Raw genomic sequence first — 25599 nt, 5'->3', positions numbered from 1 at the left:
AATGGAATCTGGGCATCAGATGCACTTTCTACCCTCCTTTCAGGATGGTGACCGGTGTGGCTTACACCACTAGGATTCCTTGCCCTTTGTTTTTCAATGGGGTTCAAAAATAGGGGAGTCTGGCTGGGCGTGGTGGCTCATGCCTGTAATCCCAGCACTTAGGAGGCCGAGGTGGGATCATTTGAGGTCAAGAGTTCGAGACCGGCCTGGCTAGCCAATATAGTGAAACCCCATCTCATTATAGTGGCACGTGCCTGTAATTCCAGCTACTCAGGAGGCTGAGGTGGGACAATCGCTTGAACCTGGGAGGCGGAGTGTGCAGTGAGCCGAGATTGTGCCACTGCACTCCAGCCTGAGCGACAGAGTGAGACTTTGTCTCAAAAAAAAAAGCGGAGTCCTAGCATCAGATCACAGGGAATAAAACAACAACTAGGCCAGGGTATTTATTCCCCTGGTATCCTCCCTGTAAGATCTACCTTAGGCTGGCTGCATCCCTTGGCCAAAAGTCAAGGTAGCCCTCTCCATGTGACTTTGTCCTTCCAGGTTTTCGTAACCTCTGCCTTCCCTCAACCCTTCAAGGTGTACTATCCTTTGTAGTTTCTTTAAGCCCTACTACCTTTATAAATTTACCTTTATTAAATTCTCCTTGAATTATTTTGAGTGTGCTGTGACGTAAAACAGAATGCTACCCTGGCAGCAACTGATGAGATCAAGGAAGGTAAGCAGTTCAGTTTTCACTGTAAGTGCAATGAGACTTCATCAAAGGGTTTCAAGTAGAAGAATTATCTGTTTTTGAACTCCCAATTTTGATTTCTCTCTTAGCTGCCTGTATAACGTAAATTTTCCAGTAATTTTTATCAAGAAAAGAGACAAGGACATTATGTTTTCTGAATTCTCATATTTTTAAGAATATTGTGTTTGTGGTTTTCATTTTTTTTCTTTCTGAAGACAGTGTCTTGCTCTGTCACCCAGGCTGGAATGCAGTGGCACGATCTCGGCTCACTGCAAGCTCCTCCTCCCGGGTTCACGCCATTCTCCTGCCTCAGCCTCCTGAGTAGCTGGGACTACAGGTGCCCTCCATCACGCCCGGCTAATTTTTTTTTTTTTTTTTTTTGTATTTTTAGTAGAGATGGGGTTTCACCGTGTTAGCCAGGATGGTCTCAATCTCCTGACCTCGTGATTCGCCTGCCTTGGCCTCCCAAAGTGCTGGGATTACAGGCTTAAGTCACCGTGCCTGGCCTGGTTTTCATTCTTAAGTGACAACTGGTTTGGTATAAAAATTCTTGAGTCACAGCTGTATCCTCTCAAAAATCTACAGATGCTGTTTTAGTATTCTATAATTCAGTGGCAGAAAAGATGGAGGCAAGCTTAATTTTTGCTTCCTTGTAGGTAACACATTTTTCAGGTCTCAATGCTTATAGAATTTACCCCTTTAATCTTATTATTCATATACTCTACTACAAGGTAACTTACTGTGTCTTTTGATAATTTTTTTTCTCCTGAAGGACTTTATTAAAGCTGAAGTTTTCATCAAAGAATACATCAAAGAATAATGTTTCTGATGATTGCTCTGTTCCATTCTTTTTGGATTTCTTCCACAGGAACACTATGTAATTCTTAGTAGTCTTTTTTTTTTTTGGTCTCCTAGATCTAACATCACACTGTCCATTTACAGTTTTGATGTTTTTCCTCTGTGTTCAGTGGCAGCTTCTTGAACCTCTCTTCTGCATCACTGATTTTCTTCAATCAGTTCTACTCCTCACTGCGTCAGTGAAGGGCTTAATGTTTGTGTTGCAATTTGTTTCCTGGCAAATTATTTTAACTTGCTCCCCTTCTGGCTGACCTAATTGTCTACATAACACATTTAATTGTACTTCTTTTCTTGCCTTTTCTCTCTTTATGACTTTCTGAATTCCAAAAGCGTCGGTTTCATCCCGTTGCAGATGCTGAGGTGCTCAAAATCAATTTAGTTCTTGTGGTACATCATTTTCAAAACTACCAACTTCCTTCGCATCTTCGACATAATTAATACATTCAGTAATTATGTGAGCACTCACTATGACAATTGCTGTTGTAGTGAGTGGTTTGGGATATATCAGAGAAAATTCTGGAATGTTAGAATGTTCTGGAAAAACAGAGGGTAAAGGGATTGGATGGTGTACTCGGGGAGATTTTGAGAAAGTCATTCAAGAGAATGACTTTCATGCAGTGGTTGAGGAGGAGGAAGGGCTTTTCTGGCAGAAGAAACAGCAAGTCCAAGGCCTATGGCAGGAGCACACCTGGTGTGTCTGAGGAACAGCAAAGAGGCTGGTGTGGCTGCAGCACAGCAAGGAAGGCAAAGACAAGGGCAGAGGTCAGCAAGGTGACTTGGGGATGCATCACGAGACCCTGCAGGCCACTGAAAGAATTTTGGCTTTCACTCCGAGGAAGATGGGAAGGCACTGAAGAGTTTTGAGCGAAGCAATGGCATGATCTGATTACATTTTGAAAGAGTTTTTCACCATTCTGTTGAGAACAGACTCTGGGGAGAGGGGGAATGGTAGAAGCCTAAGACCAGTTAGAAAGCTACTGCAGTATTCCAGGTAAGAGATGATGGTAGGAGAGGACCAGGTGGTCATGATGGAGGCAGTGTGAACTGGTCAGATTCTAAAGATATTTTAAAGGTAGCACCAGAGGATTTCCTGATGAATTGGAGGTGAGTTGAGAGAGAAGTTATGGAGTCAGTATGGCTCCAAGTTTTTGGCCTAAGTAATTGGAAGGATTCAGTTGCCATCAACTGAGATGGGACAGAATGCATGTGGAGGAGGTCTGTGAAAGCAGACTGGAATGCGTTTGGGACATGCTCAACTTGAAATAATGAAGACGTCAAAGAGTACCGGATGACTCCAAATTCAAGGGAAGTCAAGTGGGAGACAACTTGAGATTTGTCAGCACAAAGATGTGATTTCAAATGACAAGTTAGGTAAGATTTCTAAGGGAATGTGTGTAAAGACTGGACCAAGAGCTGAATCCTGGATACTCCAATATTAAGAGTTGAGGAGAACAGGAGGAACAACCATAAGGGCAAGAAAAAACAAAGCCCTGGAAGCATGTATGAAGGAGAAGAGAGTAATCAGCTGCATCAAATGCTGCTGTTGCACAGAGATCAGGACTGACAATGGACCACTGGATCTAGCAATACAGAGGTCACTGGTCACCTCCCAAGAGTAAGTCTGGTGGAGTGTGGAGGCAAAATCTTGACTGAAGTGTTGAGGAGAATAAAAAAAAAATGGAACTAGCAAGTATAGTGAAATCTTTCAAGGACTATTACTATAAAAAGGAGTAAAGATATGGAGTGGAGCCAGGCGTGGTGGCATGCACTTGTAATCCTAGCTACAAGTGAGACTGAGACAGGTGGATTGCTTGAGCCCAGGAGTTCAAGGCTGCAGTGAACTATGATTGTGCCACTGTACTCCAGCTTGGGTGACAAAGTGAGACCCTGTCTCAAAAACAAAACAAAAAATTCCCTGCAGCCAGGCATGGTAGTTTACTCCTGTAATCCCAGCACTTTGGGAGGCCAAGGTGGGAGGACCACTTGAGCCCAGGAGTTCAAGACCAGCCTGGGCAACATAGTGAGAACCCATCTCTAAAAACAAACAAAAACCCAGAGCCCATGATTTCAATACCCATGTTCTTTTTTTTTTTTTTTTTTTTTAAGGCGGAGTCTTGCTGTCGCCCATGCTGGAGTGCAGTGGCACAATCTCAGCTCACTGCAAGCTCCACCTCCCAGGTTACACCATTCTCCTGCCTCAGCCTCCAGGGTAGCTGGGACTACGGGCACCTGCCACCACGCCCAGCTAATTTTTTGTATTTTTAGTAGAGATGGGGTTTCACTGTGTTAGCCAGGATGGTCTCGATCTCCTGACCTCGTGATCCACCCGCCTCGGCCTCCCAAAGTGCTGGGATTACAGACATGAGCCACTGCGCCCGGCCCATCCCTGTTATTTCTACTATACTACTCATATACTATTCTGCCTCTCTAAATTCTGCCACAGGAAAGTATATGTCAGGAAGAGGACAATTATCAAAAATGTATAGCAATGGGGGCTGGTCGTGTTGGCTCATGCCTGTAATCCCATCTACTTGGGAGGCTAAGGCAGGAGGATCGCTTGGAAGTTCAAGGCTGCAGTGGGCTATGATTGTGCCACTGCACTCTGGCTTACATGACGGAGCAAGACCTTGCCTCTAAAAAAAAAAAAAAAAAAAAAGGATGGATGTGTAGATGTGTGTGTATATAGATATACATATACACATATATACATACATATATATATATATATAGTGGAATTTGGCAAGGGGGAAGTGGAGAAATGACATGGAGTTTTTTTAAGGAAGACAGAGTTAGTATGTTGCTGGGAATGATCAGGAGGATGTTCTCTTTTCTGTGTTTTTACAATGTTATGGGTCCATGTGCATCTTTTTAGACATCCTCAGATGAGATCTGGCCCAATTACTCAATAAATAGGGTAAGTGCACTATCACTGACTGCTCAGTTGTACCTTTGCTTACTAGTCAGAATCCCTTCTTATACTGACAGCTGAAAAGCAGGCCAATAGTCACTGCTCCACAGCAGTTTTTAGTGTTTGATGGGCACACACTAAGTATGACTCTGTTGGATTTAGGTAGTATCTGATCTTCCTGCCCGGTTCTCTCTTCTGTTCAATGGTGGATTATATTAAACACCATCGTTCTCAGAGTGCTCTTACCAGGCTGCTTCCTGTCTCCATTTCTAGCGTGCCTCCAATGTCATCTCCCCTCCCATGCCTTTTTGTAGTATTAAGACAATAAAGGCCTGGTATGGTGGCTCACACCTGTAATCGTAGCACTTTGGGACACTGAGGCAGAAGGATGGCATGAGTCTAGGAATTTGAGACCAGTCTGGGTAACATAGTGAGACCCCGTCTATCAAAAAATTTAAAAATTAGCTGGGCATGGTGGCACATGCCTGTAGTCCCAGCCACTTGGGAGAACTGAGGTGGGAGGATTGCTTGAGCCCAGGAGTCCGAGGCTGCAGTGAGTTGTGATCGCGCCACTGCACTTCAGCCTGGGAGACAGAACAAGATCCTGTCTCAAAAACAAAAACAAAAAGACACAGTTTAGTGTGTGGGTGGAGGGAGGCTAGAGAGAATGAACATTACTCTGGTTGCCTAAAGCACCAGGCAGCTGAGGGACAGGACCAGGTTTTCTGATTAGGACATGTAAGTTTAAGAGAAAACTGCCTGCCTTCCTCTCCTACAGACACTGTGGACTGAGGTAAAGACATTGCTTTACTGAGTTAAAAATCACTAAGAAATTCTTCTTAGATTTTGTCAGTATCAGGCATAATTTTTGGTGAAAGAATGCCTTTTCTTTTTCTTATTTTTCCTCCATGCACTTTATTGGGAAAATAGGATAGGTTAAATCAGGGGTGATTATCCAGATGTTATTGTTAAACAAGCTATGCTTTGAAGTTAAGGCAACAGGTAACACATATTGAATAAGCCAAAGTGCTTAATTTTTGTTTTCTATGAAATAGTTTATTTCATTATTCACTATGGAGGGGCTACAAATACACTTCTGATATTAACACAAAGGTCTAAACTTTGCAACACTGGTAAAAATGGTTATGAGGAATTGAGAAGCTAGGGAACAGGGCACATGACATTTACATTTGCTCATCTCCCACTATACATTTCAAAACATCAAAGGCACTTACCAAAGTGATTAAATAAGGGAGTGTGGAATTTAAAATAATGACATATACCCAAGACACAAAATAAAGGGCTTGAATTTTCTTATAGTTTGATTTCTAACATTTTACTGACTAAAATCTCTGCTAATTATGTAATCTACTTTGCGGCTTTAAAATATTGGATACTTTGATTTTAAGACTACTTTAAAAGAAAAGAACCTAATGGAATACCATAAAGCCAGAGTTTTTCCACACCCAATTACAGTAGAAGAGCACCCCTATATCCAGGCAAAAGCAAAAGGCCCCACTCTTCAGTCACTCATATTGCTTCTCCAGGGAGCACTGTGGAGTCACCTCTCACTGATATACTAACATGTGGCATCTTTGTGGCTTCATAGGCACATTCATTCAACACACATTTATCTAGCATCTGCCAAGGTTCACAGCACTGTGCTGGGTGCTGGGGAGACAGAAACATGGTGTGGTGTGGTGCTTACTTTAACAAGCTTACATTTATCCCCTGTAATTGGGTTGGTCATGCTTTCTTTTCAATTCCTACTGATTTGTTCCAAGAAGCTTCTTGGAATAAAACAGGGGCCAGAATAAATGCATTTGTGTTCCCATCCCTAATTCTACTTGGTTTCCAGAAGAAAAAAAAATCAGAATAAGACTATCTCAAAGTATTAAAGAGGATCTAAACCCTACATCAATCTAAAGCATGATGTCATTTGTCTACAACATGGAAAAAACAAGTCAAGAAGTAGAGCACCTTTCAGCCCTTAGAATCCAGTGTCTTTCTACTGCTTTGTGGCAATCTCCTGCACAAATATAAGCACTACACTATATTTTAAAACAAACTTGTAAATGCTTTCAAACTGACTTATGCTCTTACTCTCAACTCACAGAAAAATGGAGTCCAATCACATTTCCATGTGAAAACACAAAATTAGGTTAACAGAACAGTCATCCTCGACATAGTAATACTCTGACAATACAATTAAGGGGACATCTTCTAATGGCATTTGTTCTTAACATGGAAAAACAATATCTTGCATATTTTCTAATCATAGTGTATATACAGATGTAAATACAGAGTCAATGTGGGCAATGATGCTGACAAGGCATCAAGCATGTTTTAGAGTATACCGGCAATGAGAGATTTCAATTTCTTTATATTCCTGCCTTCTCAGTCTGTACACATATTATCATTTACAGGATAGCCACATACTATACAGAATTGAAAGATGCCAATTTTTGCTATCAAAAGTGCTGAAGTTATAATTTCCTAATACAGAGTATTGAAATGCACAGAAAGACTACAATAGGCAATCTATAGGAGGGCTAACAAAGTATTTCTATATCTCATGTCTATTAATTACCCTTCCTCCATCTTATATAATATTCCATCTTCAGTAGTGAACTTTTATCTAATTAAGAAATCCCCCAGTTTATAAAATCTGAGGGCAATTTCCAGTGAACTTTGTCAGGATAGAGGAACCAAATGACCACAGGTATTACTGAGTTATAATAAGAAGGAGTAACCAATTAATCAGTATTATAACAACAAAATTGCTGCAAGGCAATAGGCTTCTGTAATTAAACATAAATCACAAGGGTATGGATTCGGCATCAAAATAGTGACGTGATTTCACTGAGTATCAACTAGTATTTGCAAAGCTACTTGAATTTTTCTGTTGATCTTCACTTGTTGTTAAATAATGATAGTTTTGATGGTGGTAAAACTTCATTTTTCAAGTGCAGGATGATCTGAGCTGAATGAGAAAAAAAGTAATTAAGGGAGGGAACGAAGGTAGGCCTGGCATCAGTTTGAACAATATATTTTTTTCTTCTGTTTTTGATCGTAAGAGGGCTTATATCTCCAAGGTTACCACAATAAAGTCATAACCATGCCAGCCATTTTAAGGATTTCAGGATTAATCAAGACCAAGAAAGATGAAATGATGAACTCAAACCAAGCCATCACTACTACAAAATTCCATGAGTGATAAGTCTGTTACCCATATCCCAGGCAGCAATATGTTTAAATTACAAAGACAGTGACATATATATTGTCAAAAAATTTTACTGTTACTTATTATTTAAATTTAAAAATTTTATAATTTTACTTTTTGTAATTATTTATTTAAAAGTGGCATACTGTATTAAAAGAAACACTGGAAATATGGACACTTTTTGAGAAGTAATCTTCATCTTCACTTGTAGATATTATGGAGAAACCAGATTGCTACATCAACTAATGGAAAATTAACCACTTATGAGCCTAGTTCCAATTCAAATAAAGGACATACATACAAATGTTAGGACTGATTCTGTCCATTCAGTTAAAATATTTCCATTCCTGAATTATTAGCTACTGAAATTCTAAAAATGCTCATTTTTCTGGGTATCTTAAAAGATTTATTAGCAGTTCAGATGCTGTTTACATTAATTGACATTTACAAAGAGCATAGAGACCAGAGACAATACACTATAGTATGTAAGACCTTTATCTCCTTCTAAATGCTCTAAGCAAACTATAAAATTTAGTAATTCTATTTAGATCTTCTTAGATAACTTGCAGCTGTCTTGAGTGTCTCAGTCTGCTTTCTCTCTTCAAATTTCTTTCCATTCTAAACAGCATTTTTTGCCTCCTAGTAATAATCTTGTAGAATTTTAAAAACAGACAAACCCAGATTCTATGCTTTATTCATTTTGCATTAAGATGACCAAAGAAATAAATAAAACCTAAATAAAATAAACATAAAATCATTTTTCCCTATTTAAATACTGGTAATTTCTATTAACCCTATTTTTAATTTAGGGAGTTTTATATTCATATTCTCAAGATATCCAGTGCACAAGTTTCTGCAGAATCACTAATTTTATTATAAAGCTTCCTCTCCCCACACCTTAGGGGACAATGTATTTTCACTCTGACTTGTTTAAAAGACACAAGGAGGTTGGCATATTTTAAAGTTAACACATTTTTTCATTATAAAAACAGGCTTAGGTTAATGGTCACTCTCTAGCATTTGGTTACCGACTGACTGATTATCATATGTATGTATGTATGTGTATATGTGTGTGTGTGTGTGTATATATATATACATATATACATATCTATATATACGTATATACATATCTACATATCTATATATACATATATACATATCTACATATCTATATATACATATATACATATCTATATATACATATATGTACATATATACACATATATATATACAAATATATATATATATATATACACACACACACACACACATATATATACCTAGGTTCCTGACTTTCTACTACTCATTACTGTTGGCTGATGCAAAATTTGATTATGCAACATACATCTCCTCAAGGATGAACACGAAATGCAAAGATATAAAATTCAAAGTATTAATAGATGGTTTTGCTACTTTTTGTACTTTTGGTAAATGAGATAGTTGGAAGTTAGAGGCTATTAACTAAAATAAAATTAAGGAGTAAGTTACCTGTAAATTTCATTTACTCACATTAGGACTGACTGGTCTCTCTTTATTGGAGTTTAACTGAAAACAGACTGGACCATGACCGGCAGCTATATATTGGTCATTTTCAAATACTCCAATGACACTCTTCAATAACTTTATTATCTCCAGTTTTATGGTGCCATACCATGTTTTTTCACACTGTTTAAAAATTTCCATTTCCATAATCCAAATGCCAAAAAAATTACTACACATTCTCTTACACAGTCAAAAATATATTTACTGGAATGTTTTTAGTTATAGCTGAAGGCAACAACATTTACAACATTTAGCTTTTGTTACACCTATAAATGTGGAAATTGCTTGCAAAACAACTGTAATATGAAAGGAACTATATTTCTGCAAATATTGACAGAATGGTTATGCATCTCTTTCAGCATATAATTTGGTACTCTACACAGGCTTCCTGACCCCCAGCATGACCCGCTCCCTAATGCAATAATGCAAGTCCTTATGCCATTAAAATATTAGTATGAAATATTATAATCAGTGTTTAACTATATACACAAATAATGAACTGGCAAGTATCTAGTTTCAAATTAGATCCTTGAAATATGGAAAAATAGAGGCTAGTTCTCTTTGCCTTAAACATAATTATTAAAAGAACATTTTGTTAGAAGGGGAGAAGATAATTGGACAGTCTCAACGTTCCAATTTGAAGTGATACTTGCCTCTTAGTTTCTTGAAAAAGAAGTTTTGAAAGTTATATACACATAGGTTTCATTTAAATTATGCAGCAATCTTTTATTACTGTCCCAGATCTTGTTTAATGAAGATCTCTGTCATCAAATCAAGTACGGTATTTCATGACTATAAGAACTGTAAGAGAAACATGAAAAAAGCAATATATCAACATCAGATATATATGCTATGTTCGAAGCAATATTCCTAAATGTAGTTGTGTCTACTTTTAGAAATGGGTAATGAGGATTGACTGAACTTTTATCTGAGGTAATAAATAATCAATGGGAAAGGAGAAGCAAAAAATATCATAAAACAACCTAAATGTCTAACATTGGCATCTTAAATAAATAATGGCACAGCTATAGCTTGTATCGGCTGTTAAAATATTACTAAAAATTTTGATAACCTGGGAAAATATTCACAATACATTTATTAGAAAGTACATATAATATAGTCTTAGTTTTTTAAAAAACATGCTTGTATATTAATAGGAAAAGAGACGTATATATAATAGTTATATTAGTAGTAGCTATCTCTGTTGTAAGATTATAGTTGAATTTTTCTTCTTTTTGTTATTAATATTTCACATTTTCCAATTGCCCACCATATATACATGATTGATTCTTGGTTTCTGAGGTAATTATTTTCTATAAGGTCACTATAAACACTAAATTAGTGAATATTGAACCACTACTTCTAGGGAAAATATAGGGTTAAGTTCCTGTGAGTCTCTGGCTACTATATTTTTGTCAATCAATGCATAACCTTGTTTTATATGTGTTTCTGTTTAAAGACACTTTATTTAATATGTATTATTGATTCAATAACACTGTGCTCAAGGCCAACAGCACTATAATTCATGCCGGAACAAAGTTTGCCTAATGTGTATTTTCTCCATGAAGACACATCACAGCTCTCTTGTACTGAGCAAAACTAGAGAGCACTTCAGCACCATGTGTGGGGACCATTTTAAACAGTGAAATCACCAACGAAAAGCACAACAATGCAGAAAATGTGGTACTAAATAGACTACAAAAAGAATGTTTATGTTATGAGTGCTGAAATAAAAAGGCAGAAATGGCTTTGTTTAACCTCAGCTAGGGATGTGTGGGTTGGGGGACTTACAATTTTTTGTTACTCTGAAAATGTCTGTAAATGACTGTGAAAGCACCATGAGTACTGATTTTGGGGTTACAAATAAATTTTACCTGGTAACTGGATTTGCAAACACAGAATCTATGAATAATGAGGACTGACTGTATTTCCTTGTAACAAAACATTTTTTTCTGTTTAGAAAGATAACAGCATAATATAATTTTTCAAATGATTATTTTTAGATACTTTCCAAAGCGTCATAAAACCTCTGTAAACATAGGTGGACAGGCCTTGAAGAAAAAGAGATATTTAAAATGATCTGATTTTTAAAAGAACGTTAAGGGAAAAAGGATGGGAAGGAGTCATGCTTTAATGATGGAAATTATGCTCAACTACAGAACAAAACAAAAACCAAACAAAAAAAATCATCTGGAGAATGTATTTGGATTTATCCTTCCAAAACAATATTACAAAATGCAAACTGCCATTCCTGAGAGTTAATAATAAATAGGAAATGAGTACTTTAGACCTTAGTGTAGTAGGAACCAGATTTGGCCTTGAACAAATCACTTAGCCCTGGATTTGGGGGTGAGGGTTGGGGGCAGAACAGGAGTTCCCTTTGAGGATATGACAAAAGATATAGACCCTCTCTCCATAAAAATGTACATATACATATTCACATAAAATTTTACATATTACTTAAGAGCATTTTCAGAGATCTATAGATTCTAAGAGCTCCTGAGACAGGTCAGAAGTCATTATTCAATCCTGACTTCAGACATATTAGGTCAAATGAAAATAAAAGGGAATTAAAATGAACTCCAAAACAAATGATACCCCAGAAAGTAATAATCCAATAAATACTTACTGATAATCACTAGCAAAAGGATAGCAGCAACCAAAGCCATGATGGCTTTTATCTACAACACACAAAAGGGCATATAAAGATATTAATATTTGACTTGTTAATAAAGTCAAGACTGTTTGTTGTTCTATTTACTGCATCATACTAAATCATCTCATCACCTTAAGGTTTCTTAACTACAAAACTGACACAGAATGCTCTTAGGCAAAGTTGCTTATTAAATGAGGCTATTCATAAAGAATCTAAAATATATTCCTCAAAATGGAGATAAAAATGCAAAGAAGAAAGTAAGGGGAGAAAAAACCAACAGAATTCTCATATACTTTGAAAAGAAGTGCTATAAACTGCTACCTTCTATGTATTGAACCATTTGAATTGCATGGCCTATGTTATTCATCATATCTTGACACTTGAACAGAGTTGCTAAAATACTGTATATTTTCTCTGGTCTCACATTAGTAATAAGCCCATCAAATCATAGAGGTTCAGTTTATATGATAAACTAAAGTACTTTAAGCCTTTTTTATTAATCTGAAACATTTCTAAAATAATTTGGAATTTCTACAGTAGTTTTTCAACTTTACCTGAAATGTACATTAATTTGCCCTGTTAAACATGTGTTTGGCTTTACTTAAGAAGATTTGAATGAAAACATCAATATCAATTTTAAAACACCTCAATGAATAGAGTTTTCTTCCTTGGGTTTCTAACACTGGGCAGAAAATGTTTACAACTCCAAATGGCAGTATTGTATTCATGCAAGTCCAAAGCTCTCTTATTCCAAATAACATGAACAAAAATCTGTTTGTCATTAAACATATAAGAGCTTCACAGCCCCGAGATATATTAAGAGAGGTGTTAGTGATTCTCTTTCCCCACCCATGGATAATTTTATTAACTCATTTATTTTTAAAGCCAGGTATATTGAGATACACTTTACACAGAATAAAACTTATCCTCTTAAAATACTTTTGATAGGTTTTGACAAATATATCCAGCTGTTAATAAACATGACCACAGTCAAATATAGGACATTTCCACCATCACCCTTAACAAGTTTCCTCATGACCTGTTGTCAGTCTCCAACCGCATGACATCCCCCTTAGCCACTGGCAACTCCTGATCTGTGTTCTGCCCTTATATCCTTTTTCTTAAAACCCTTCTGAAATTACTATTATGGAAGTCAATCTAGAAAATGGCAGGCACAGGGAGGCTGCCCCAGATGAACAGTAGCACAATGAAGTATTAACGGGGTACAGTAAAACTGAAGGAAGCTAAGCATTAGAAAATAATAAATGAAGAATACTCGCTACTGTAAATGGTGTTTGTTACGTTATGGAACAATGATTTTCATTACATGGTCGATGCTATTCATGGTCCCCAGAAGTTCTCAAGGTGATGACTATTTAAAAATATAACTCAATGTTTTTCCTCCTTAAAAGCACACTATTCCTCTGACCCAAACCCCGTAAAGTACAAAGCAAACATTTTTAGAAATGGTTAAAAAAAAAGCTAGGCAAAATGTACATTATGACCATCTTTTTGTGGATACATGAATAGGGTACATGAGTTTGGGAGAGAGAAGGGGTGAGTGGCTCATGGACTTTTTGTTTTTCTAAATTAGCTCACAGAATAGAAAATTTCTATAGATACAGAAGCTTTAGGCAAGGTGTGGTGGCTCACGCCTGTAATCCAGCACTTTTGGAGGCTGAGGTGGGCAGATTGCTTGAGGCCAGAAGTTCAAGACCAGCCTGGCCAACACAGTGAAACCCCGTCTCTACTAAAAATACAAAAATTAGCTAGGTGTGGTGGCACATGCCTGTAATTCCAGCTACTCCGGAGGCTAAGGCAGGAGAATTGCTTGAACCTGGGCTACTTAGGAGGCTGAAGCATGAGAATCACTTGAACCTAGGAGGCAGAGGTTGCAGTGAGCCAAGATTGTGCCACTGCACTCCAGTCTCGGAGACACAGCAAGAGTGCCACACACACACACACACACACACACACAAAAGAGACTTTAAAGAAAATAAATTTATTCTTTAAAGAATAAGTAACTTAAAATAGAATAGAAAATTTAAATTCTGAACAAGGGGAGAAATGAAACATATTTCTTCCCTCAGTTCCACTTCTGAAAGTAGGACGATTCAATAGGTAGACAAATAAAAATAAATAAATCCAAGGTAACTCTTGGAGAGAATCCTCAGCATATGGCTAAGTCAGGTTTAGAAAGTTATTGCTGGCTGGTGCAGTGGCTCATGCCTGTAATCCCAGCACTTTGGGAGGCCAAGGCAGGCGGATCACCTGAGGTCGGGAGTTCAAGACCAGCCTGACCAACATGGAGAAACCCCGTCTCTACTTAAAAAAAAAAAAAAAAAAAACAAAATTAGCCGGGCATGGTGGCACATGCCTGTAATTCCAGCTACTCAGGAGGCTGAGGCGGAAGTATCGCTTGAACCCTGGAGGCAGAGGTTGCGGTGATATTGTGGTGAGCCGAGATCAGCCTGGGCAACAAGAGCAAAACTCCATCTCAAAAAAAAAATAAAAAATAAAAATAAAAAAAAGAAGAGTTATTGCTAAACTTGAAATTGAAAATGAGAGACTAAAAACAGTGAGTTCATGTCTAAATTTTTAACAAAGCCAAAAATTACACCTAGAATCAGGAGAAAAAAAGAAAAGATTTGCTCATATAATGTGAAAAACATTTTCTGTTAATGATTAGTAGCCACAGTTGATTTAAGAAGTAAATGTATTTCTATACAATGTTTTGCAGGAGTATATATTAGTATGTAGTGATTCCAATGTTTTCCTTGTTAAAAATGGTAAAAATTTCTTTTACTTTTTATTTTTCTGGAATAATGAGGGAAGTGGAGTTTTTTCTTAACTCCATTTGCCTTAACAGATTCGGATATATAAGGTTTTATTTTTTACCCTTTCAACCGAAAGTCATATTTTTCTCTAGCTCCTACTTTTGATATCTCTACATAATGCTATAGAGGTTGCTCCAAAAAAGTATTAATAGTAAATTTCAAGAAAAAATGTATATTTGTTATAAGTTAATAAGTCTACAGGTAGTCAAATATTAATAAAATGAGGATTACTTTCATGAAAAAAATCTATGAAAACATCCTTTTAGGCATACTGATTTATTTAGTTATCCCTATCCCAAAAGCAATTAAGTTAACAAGTATTTACTGAATTTCTACCACGTCTCAGGACAGTTATAGGCCCTGTTCTCACAGAGGTTATGCTCTAGAGGCCCTTTTTTCTTCATGTGTTTGAATACCACTTCAGAGGCTGACCAGTCTATCCAGTAGCTTCTGATTTACTTACTTTGCATCCACGCCACCACATTTGCCTTCGAAGTTGTTTGGATCTGTTGCTAAAAGCTGTTGCATTATCCGATAAGCTTTCTATATCACATAGAGGATGGAGAGAAGGATTAAACGACATAACAGGATTCTTTTATCTAGTCACACAAAGATAAGAAAATATTAATTTCTACTTCTGCAAATTTATTCCCTTTTAAGCATGAAAACAGCATTCTCCCTTTTTTCCACCCACAAACTCTGGCATTCTACATTATTAAAAAAACGAAAACAAAAAGCAAAAAACAGCTTGCAGATCAGTTTTCTCACTTCTTTTTTATTATAAAATTAAGAAAAGTCTTTTTAGGGCCTTAATGCTTATAAATAAACTTAGAAATTCTAGTAAGAAAATACTCTTTAAAAATTCAAATACTTGGTACACCTCTAGAAAAAAAATTACATGTTGAGAAGTTAGCTTCTTAGAAGATATCAAAAGTGACTGATTTTAAGGGAAAACAATATACATTTTAAATGTGACTAAGCAAGGTTTTTTTTTTTTTCTAAAGTCTGTCAAAGATTAATCAGGTATTCAGCCATTCACCATTCAAACAATATTTGAGTGGCAAGTACGTGCCAGGTATAGGTATAGGTATAGGTTACAGGTGTAATGACTGAAAGTAAAGAAAGGTGACTAAGTAAAACATAAAATAAAAATAGCAGATAAGTTTGAAACAAGTGTTGAAAAGTGAGTAGGTCTTTAGGCCTTGAGATCATGAGAAACACAAAGTTCATCAATATCACAGGGCAAAAGAAAAAACAGCTCTACTCTTCACTCTTCAACAATGAAATTTTAAATTCTTCATTCTTCACTGAACAATTAAAAAATAATGAAACAATAAGATGACTCAAAGTAAAGGAGTTAAAATTAAACCATTAAAATCATATACTTAAGAACCAAATGCCAATTTCCTAAGCCAAGATTTGTAAATGCTGGCTAGACAAGTAGAAGACAAAAACGAGCAAACAGATTAGTAATATCAAGAAATACATGAAGATCTGTACCTGATTTGTCCTGTAGTTCATCTAGTCTCTCCCCTCTCTCAATTACCTTTGTAATATTTTCTTGCATGACATCAATAACTTCATCCACTTGATTCTGAACACTAGTTTAAAAAAGATACACAATTATTTATCCTTCTTTTGAGAATGCTTACAATTTTTAAAACTTTCATTAGACATAATAAAGAATAGCAAATTCTCAGAGAATTATTCAACTATAAAATTTAAATTTAAGACTTTGTAGCAGTGTTCTTCCATTTGTGGGCTTCAGTACTCAGATAATGAAAGACAATATGATATAAATTAAAGTAATATTTAAAGATAGCTTACTTTTAGCCCTGCTTCTGACTTGTAACCCATAAGCAAGTTAAATGTACTGTCAGCATGCTCATTAAGTACAGAATTTAGTTAAACAGCTTCTCTAAAAATAATCAGTTTTTCTTTTCAACAGGCTATTGAGGCAGCACATAGACACCGCTGTAGCCTACTTTTGCTACATATTTCATACATGAAGGCTAACAAAGGAGGTACCTTAACATACTTTTTAACATACCTTTTGCTCAGGTAAGGTAAAGGCTTATGAAACATACCTAGTTTCCAAAATGGAAATGTAGGGCATATTCTAAGAGATACTGACGCTCAATGGGTAGAATTCTTCACTGCTCATCAGATTTTTCTTAAACAGGGTATAAGACAACTGGGGACACCTGGGAATATTTTGAAGTACCCACCAGGAAGCAAAAAGGAAAAAATTGTTTTCTGTTTTTCGATTGTTTGTTCATCCTTTATATTAGATGATGGGGGCCTGTTTTAACCAAATTTCAGGCTGTTCAATAAAGACTTACCCTAAACTTAAAATTGTAATAACTGTCCTCAGCTATCTACTCTCATTCAGGAGTTACCTCCAGAGTACACAAACATGGACATGTTGAATTATTTTAAGTGTCTTATTCTCCTCTGTTGCTCTAACCACAAAATTATTTTAAATTACTTTATGAAATAAGTCACAACAATGAAATATTTAAAAGGAGAAATAAAGCAAATCCATGGTCCTCATACTAAACACTGTTTAAAGTGCATTGCATTACTAGCGACTACAGACATGTGCTGCATAACATTTTGGTTAATGACAAAGCACTTTTACAACACTGGTCCCATAAGTTATAATACCGTATTTTTACTGCATGTTTTCTACGTTTAGATATGTTTAGACACACAGATATTTACCATTGTGTTATAATTACCTACAGTATTCAGTGCAGTCACATGCTGTATAGGTTTGTAGCTTAGGAGCTATAAGCCATACCATATAGCCTAGGTGTGTAGCAGACTACACCATGCAGGTTTGTGTAAGTATTCTACTCTATGATGTTCACACAATGAAACTGCCTAATGATGCATTTCTCCAAACGTAGCCTGTCGTTAAGGGTCCATGATGGTTATAAACATTAAATGTATATATATTTAAATAAATGTAGATATGCAATTATGTTTCTAGTTGGAAAAGGAAGAAGTGTGTAGGGGGCTTTAACAATTTTTTACAATACACAAATATGGTCTCCGCCCTCTACCCCACACAAGTCCCCAAACTAATGTAGTAAGTGAGGGGTGAGGCACAGTCATGTTTAATTTTGAAAGAGTTCTATCCTTTCCGATCACTGAGCTAGTTCTTCAAAAAGTTTGCTATAAAAACAAAATGAAGGCCCACTTAGACATAGGTGGATTCAGAAGTACTCTCAGATTCAAGTAGCAATTACTAAGCTTGATGACAGTCACTTCCCTCCCATGTTAAAAGCATTATGTACACCCACTGATTACCCACACACAAACTTCAAGATTTTTCACAGCATCCCAGAGTTCTGTGCTTCCCACACATTATTTCACTGGAGGATATAAGACTGAAGCTCAACAAAGTTGGGCATGCAGAATTCTCTTCTGCCCAAACAGATCTGAAAGAACCCCTAAATCTCTAAGACATCTTGTTGCAACTCCCAATCCCCTAAGTAGAGAGTTAAAGGTGTTCATCTTATTTAAGAACAATGGCACAAATACACAATGAATCAATTTATTCAACAAATAATGAGAGCCTACTATGTACTGTTTTAGGTACTGAGGAAATAACATTGAACAAAACAGACAATAATCCCAGCCCTTATGGAACATATGTTCGAATGTATGTTGAATGCACTGTATTAACCTTATAGCTGTGAAACAGCATGCTTTACCCCATTACTCTATTTTATTTATAGCATGTAAGCAAATATAAAGTAATAGTAATTGTCCCTATTTACTTATTTACATGCTTATTTTCTGCCTCTCCCCACTAGAAGGTAAGCTCAACAAATGCAGTGATCTTGCCTATTTTGTTCACTTTTGTAAGTCCAGTACCTATAGTGGTACATGGGGCAGAGTGGCCATTCAATAAATATTTGCTGAACAAATGAACAGTTTGAGTATAAATCCTATAAAGCATATTCAGCTACTTTAGGAGGAGATATAAAGCAGTGAGTGTAGAGCCCTCCATTTAACTACAAACAAAAGCAAAGCTACTGTTCAGCAAGGATCAATTTTGAAATTCCCAGCCAGTTTTTTTTTTGTCATATGCAAGTGACGATAATTAATGGCTTAAAGTAGGGTGCTATAGCAGGAAGGGAATGAATAAAATGTACTAAGGCTCCTACACACGATCAGATTATAGCTATTATGGATATTAATATATGGATACTATATGTACTTTTAGACGAGATCGGGCGCATTCAGGGTGGTATGGCTGTAGACATGATATATACTTTTAAAATGAAAACAAAAAGCTAATAAAATAGTTATGGTCCCAGAATCTCTTTAAAGGCCAGGCCTGGTGGTTCATGCCTGTAATCTCAACACTTTGGGAGGCCAAGGTGGAAGGATCCCCTGAGCCCGGGAGTTTGAGACCAGGCTAGGCAACAGAGTGAGCCCTTGTCTTTACAAAAAAATTTAAAAATAAGCTGGTTAGGGTGGCATGTGCCTGTGGTCCCAGCCACTTGGGAGGCTGCAGTGGGAGATTTCCTTGAGCCCAGGAGGTTAAGGTGCAGTGAACTGTGATTGCACCACTGCACTTCAGCCTGAGCAACAGAGATCTGTCTCAAAGGAAAAAAAACAAAACCCTTTAAGGATAAGATTCCATGGATATAGGCAGATTAATTGGGACAGAACCGATAAAATTCTAGATTCTTACTAGAGTATCATAAACCAACAAGTATTCCCTCAACAACATGGCACACATATAATAAATCACTATTGATAATGGAAACCGCAAATATTTTAATTTTTCTGCTACACGATTAGTGAGTTATTGCTGCTTTGTCCTTCACACATTAATTATCTGCTGATGTAACACTCTGAATCCAGCTACTGTGTAACCTTCACTCAATGATGAAAAATCTCATGATTGTTTTTGTGTTTCAGGATGTTTCCCTACCCAGAACACAATTTTTGTAGAAAAAAGAAAATGATCTGCTTATTTACTTTAATATGGAGATAGTTTGGTTTACAAAGAAAGTGATAACATACTTCCCCATGATCTTTTACATTTTCACAATAGTTATAGTCCTTTGATTTCTATTTGTATTTCACATTGGTCTTGTCCTCATTGTTATACTATAAATGCCTTAAAAACAGAGACTAACCCACTTATCCTTTTATTTCCCAGGTCAAGTGAAATGTGGCTGGTACAAAGTAAGCATTTAACACATATTTTCAAATCTGAATTAAATATATCATTCATTCAAAAAACATTTATTAAAAACTTATGGCTAGGTGTGGTGGCTCAGGGCTGTAATCCCAGCACTTTGGGAGGCTGAGGCGGGAGGATCGCTTGAGCCCAGGAGTTTGAGACCAGCCTCGCCAACACGGCAAAACTCTGTCTCTACAAAAAATACAAAAATTAGCCGAGCATGGTGGTGTGCACCTGTAGTCTCAGCTACTCAGGAAGCTGAGGTGGGAGGATCCTCCTCCGGGAGGTGGAGGCTGCAGTGAGCCAAGATTGTACCACTGCACTCCAGCCTGGGTGACAAGAGTGAGAACCTGTGTCTAAGAAAAAAAAAGTTATTATTATGCTATTCATCAAAGTTATCATCATGAAGGTTATGAGCCTGGTATTTAGAAAGATTATACTCCAGTAGGGAAAACTGATATCCATATACTACCATGTGTTAAGGGATATAATAGAAGGAAGCCCATAGTATCAGTCATGTAGCCTTGATGAATTCAGCCTGGACCAGAGATGACATCAAAACCCCTGTGCTGAGTTTTGAGGAGTCAAGAGTTAATCAGGCAGAGTAAAAGAGGCAGTGGATGATGAGAAAGTTCTAGGATAAGGAAATATATGTCAGAGGAGGTAGTATTTTAAGAACTAGGAGATTAACTGGATGTGGGTGAAGGAATTGGGAAAAGAGTAGACAACTCCTAGATTTATAATTTGAACAATTAAGTGGTAGTAGACGATGGCTATTAACTAAAATAAAAAATTAAGAATGCAAAGGAAAAGCTAGTTTGTGAAGGAAGGGTGGAGATTTTTATATCACGGCCAGTTAAAGGCGATTCATATAAGATAATAAAAGACATGAGAGAGAACACAATGAGGAAAAGACATTTTCAGTACTGTTTTAAATCCTCTTAGAGTCTGACGGCACCTGTGTTTCTGAAATGGCTCTATTCTAATTACCAACAGAGAAGCTGTATGGTATAGTGTAGAGCCCCTGGGTTCTGTATTCAGACAAACCTGGGTTTGCAATACAACTTTATCCCTTACTACGTATGTGACTTTGGAATTCATCTTGGAAGCCTGTTTTAGCCTAACATTTTCTCACCTTTAAAATGCAGCTGATAATCTCTACTTGTGAGATTAAATGAGATAGTGTTATTCAAACACTTAGCATAGTGCCTAACACACAGCACATACTTGATAAATGTCAGTGCTCTTTGATTAAGAAACAAATTCACACTCTGCAATACGCACCCCTTATTTTATAAAGAAAACACTGGCAGGTGCAGTGGCTCACGCCTGCAATCCCAGCATTCTGGGAGACTGAAGTGGGAGGATCCCTTAAGCCCAGGAGTTTGAGACTGGTCTGGGCAACATAGGGAAACCCCGTCTCTATAAAAAATTAGCCAAGCATGGTGGCACGTGCCTGAAGTTTCCAGTTACTCAGGAGCTGAGGTGGAAGGATCAATTGAGCCCAGGATTTTGAGGATTTTGAAGGATCAATTGAGCCACAGTGAGCTGTGACTGTGCCACTGCACTCTAGCCTGGGTGACGGAGCAAAACCCTGTTTCAAAAAACAAACAAAGCAAAAATCCCTGGAAGAAAATATTTATTTTCATAGTTAATATCCCCATCTTCTGGTCTTTTAAGGCACTGCTGACAAAAGAAGTTTTAAGTTAAGCTGTATTTTTCCAACTACATATATATTGCTGTTACACCATAGAATATTCCCTGGGGTGTGGGGGAGGGAATCTTATAAAAGTTAAGCTGGTCTGACCAAGACTATAATTGGGAGATTCCCTATCCCTGACACAGAATGTCTACAATTCACTAGAGTGACATTTATAATGCTATTGTTGAATTTAAAGGCAAAGGAAATGTAATCCTGCTAAAAGTTCCTGTCTGCTTATATAAATGAAACCTTAACTTCTCTACTCTGGAATGCTGACTCCATTCCTTTGGAGCTGGTATTTCCAGGTGGTCCATCCTCATAATTTATGCTTGAACAAACTCTCTTTAAAAACAAAACAAAATTTAAAAAGCGAAGGAAACATTCCAAAGAGAAGCATAAATTTTATGTAGACATGTGAATATTTAAAAATTGTCCTCAAAATGAGTCTTTCCTAAGAAGTGATGTCAAGTATTTTTTGTAGGATCAATCTGTTATCAACACTAATAAATGTGGCTAATCAAGTTCAAAGAAAGCAACGATGTTGCTAATCTATGCAGTAGGAAACACTCTGTATTGAAATGTTATAAATTAAGTGGTGATAACAGCTTAAGTAAATAAACTGACCAGTGCTAGCAATTTTGGGTACTAAAATAATGCCAGGGATTTGTCCTTGGGTAAGTTGTGTGGCAAGTTGTGCTCCCCCATGTTGGGCACACTGGTGAGTCATGCCCTGCTTAGATAAGCATTAATCAAGGTTTAATGCATGCTTGATGAACGACCTTATTCTAACTAAATCCAGCAAGCTTTCAGCTCTAGAGTAAAAAACACTATACTTAACAATCCCTTATTATTCTAAAATTCTGTGATCACCAAAATTATTGCGATATTAATAGTGTAATACATAAATATACAAATTCATGTGTGTATGTTTGGCATTTACTAACATAGACATATATTCTTTAATGCCTACTCTGTACAACTGGTGGTGGTTTGGGGATTCAGCTGGAAAATCATACTCAAAAGACCCCAATCGGCAACACCCCTTACTAGGTTCACTCTTCAGAAGCATATCAGACAGGAAACAGAGCATACTGGCAGGACAAAAAATAGGTGTGTCATCAGTGGAGCCCTCTTCTCCAGTGGCAGCTTAGGTAAAAGAGAACACGTGAGTGGATACAGAAGTCATTCTGGCTCAGTGCAGGAGAATGGCTCAGACATTACACATTGGCATCCACATATGCCATACAGGCTTGAACTACAACTAATTTGAGTCCTGGTAGAATGCTTGTGATCTCCCTGGAACATGAGAGAATGAGTGGCTTATGAGGTCTTCTTCCATCCACTTCCCTGTTTTCCTTATGAGACTATCATAAGGCAGTTTCTTATCACTTCCCAGGTTCTGATGAGGTATAAACTTTCTGCAGACTCTATGTGCAGACTATAAAAACCACAGTCTAGAAATAGCTCCTTTGCAATAGAGTATCCCACAATTTGTACTGCAGCCATTGACCCCCCCTTTTTTTTTAAGAGAAGGGGGTTTCACTTTGTTGCTCAGGCTGGTCTCAAAACTTTTGGCTTCAAGCAATCCTCCTTTGAAGGAGAATCCCAAAGTGCTGGGATTACAGGCATGAAACACTGCACCCAGCTGTATCATTATTTTTGGTATGCAGGACAATAATTCTGAGAGCTACTAACTTTGGCTACTCTTCCTTTTACTATATAAGTAATAAATTACATCTAAAAGTGGCTTGTTGTATCTTTAGTCAAATCAGAGACTTGAAACAGTACAGATTCTCTCTTCTACTGGCCTCGAAGAAGCACCATGAAATCTATAGCTGCAGAAAATAAATTCTGATAACTTCCTGAGTTGGTCATACCTGGTGATACCCTGATTGCCATCTTGTTAAACCTGAGCAAAAGGCTCACCTAAGAAGTGCCTGAACTCCTGACCCAAGGAAACTGTGAGATGATAAATGTGTGTTGTTTTAAGCTGCTAAATTTATGGTAATTTGTTACATGGCAATAGAAAACTAATACACCCAGTCTAGTACCTGTAATCATTTGTTGGTTCTTTGGTTCCATATCTCAAAATCCATTAGTTAGAATTAGGCTAAGTATGGAATATTTCTTCACACCAACAGCTACCTGAGTAAAGCCCAAGTATCTCACCAATAACTAGATACTCCATTATAGAATCCTTCCCACAATGTGCCATCTATACCCAGGCTTAGGGTAGTGACTATTATCCCTCCTTAGGTCTTGAACCTGGGCCATGCAGTTCACATTCCACAGTTAGTCTTTATAGCTTGGTCAGTTTCCAGAGCCTTCCCTCAAGTGACTCACTGCTCTGTCCATTCCTTCTCCCCTCCAGTCAGGACTCATATCTTTCCAATATTAGACACATTGATTACAGCATATTATCCTCATCTATCACCAAATAATATATACCTCAAAGGTTTTAAACCACAAATTAGCCACAAAACTTAGTTCAATATATGGGTTACGATAAATAAGAGATATGAAAAAATTCTGGAAGTAGACAAAAACATGCAGTACATCAACAAATTAAAGCTATTATATTACCTTTGTTATCATTCTGAAAATAGGAATCAAGCTACAGATTTAAAACCAAAATAGACCTTCAGACTATGCTAAATAAATGGATTTGACGTAAGGTAATCAAGTCATAAAAAAACCAACAATCCTGCATTTCCTTAGCTAAAATTCTGAGAAAATAAAATGAATTAGGTTTTTATAACCCAGCAGTTATATTTAGTCTTCATCAGGGGTCAACAACTTTTTCTGTAAAGGACCAGACACTCAGCAGATATTTTAGATTTGTGGGCCATAAAATGTGCCACAGCTTTGTCACAACTACTCAACTTTGCCATTGTAGCTTGAAAGTACCCATCGATAATATGAAAACAAATGGGCATGGCTATGTTCCAATAAAACTTTATTTATAAAAACAGGCTGCAGCCAGATTTGGCTCACAGGCTGCAGTTTGCCAATCTCTAGTCTACACAGAAATATGATTATCATTTAAACAAATGAACAAAACTTACTGCTTAATTTTGTCATTTCTAGGTCCAAATCTTGGTCCAGATGGTCCCCTTCTGAAAACAAGTACATACCAAGTACATATTAGTAGTGACAGGATTAAAACAAAACAAAAAAAAGATAGAAAGTATACACAAATACAAACAATCAAGCTGAACTCTAAACATGGATCAGTTATTTATCATAAGGGACCACATTTTACTGATACTGGTGAAACTGAATAATAGGTAATCACATATCTTTACTTCATTGGCACTTATTACTAGCCACAATTAAGCTAATTCTTCTGCATGTTAAAACTTTCAGAGAAATTAGGGTTTATATTATCTTATATAACAAACTTACACAGAATTTGTTCTGATCATTAAACTCTGAAATATCCTAACTACTTAATTGCTAGTGAATATTAATATCTTTATAGTCAACTGTAGAACTAAAAGCGCAATTCATCTTGAATTTAGACTATAATGAAATGAGGAAACTACAAAGTGAACTGCTGATTGACAAAGATGGATATAGAGAAAAATTCATTGAAAACACTAACAATTTTAAGTATGTTTTTGATTATTCATCTTAAACTTATTAACATAGCAAAAGGGAAATGTAAGATATTAAGAAAATTTTAACATTACTCAGATTATTATCTCCTTATTGTAGTTGAGTGTATTTCACACCTTAACCAATCCATTTTAATATTCTTGAAATGAAAACATTTGGTTATTTAAAGTAATTATGATTCTTCTGGAGATAGAGAATAAATAAGACATAAACTACAAAACTCAAAAGAAACCAGGTTCTTAGATTTCTAGACATGGCAATTTCTAAAGGAGGTGAAAAAATACAACAATTGATAAAAAAATTTTGGAAAAAA

At 36.6% G+C, this 25599-nt stretch overlaps 1 protein-coding gene across 5 annotated transcripts in view; it reads right to left on the bottom strand.

The window, feature by feature from the left end:
- Positions 1–5533: 5533 nt before the first annotated feature.
- Positions 5534–25599, bottom strand: part of VAMP4 (vesicle associated membrane protein 4) — a 49076-nt gene continuing 29010 nt past the window's right edge. For 2 of the 5 annotated variants that reach the window (XR_002912223.3, XR_002912225.3), the window contains exons 4-9: positions 24734–24784; positions 16258–16358; positions 15221–15300; positions 11894–11945; positions 9918–10065; positions 5534–7482 (exon numbers count right to left, since the gene is read on the bottom strand). Coding sequence is in view for 2 of the 5 variants with exons in the window: in XM_063726462.1 (XP_063582532.1) it covers positions 11835–11945; positions 15221–15300; positions 16258–16358; positions 24734–24784 (343 nt within the window). In the remaining 3 variants the exon portion in view is untranslated. Of the gene's footprint in view, positions 11946–15220; positions 15301–16257; positions 16359–24733; positions 24785–25599 lie in introns of all 5 variants that reach the window. The other 3 variants (XR_010141020.1, XM_063726465.1, XM_063726462.1) reach the window with 3 other exon arrangements.

This window comes from Pongo abelii, chromosome 1, assembly GCF_028885655.2.
Source record: "Pongo abelii isolate AG06213 chromosome 1, NHGRI_mPonAbe1-v2.0_pri, whole genome shotgun sequence".
NCBI lineage: Eukaryota > Metazoa > Chordata > Mammalia > Primates > Hominidae > Pongo > Pongo abelii.
This window is presented reverse-complemented; position numbering and strand designations above follow the sequence as displayed.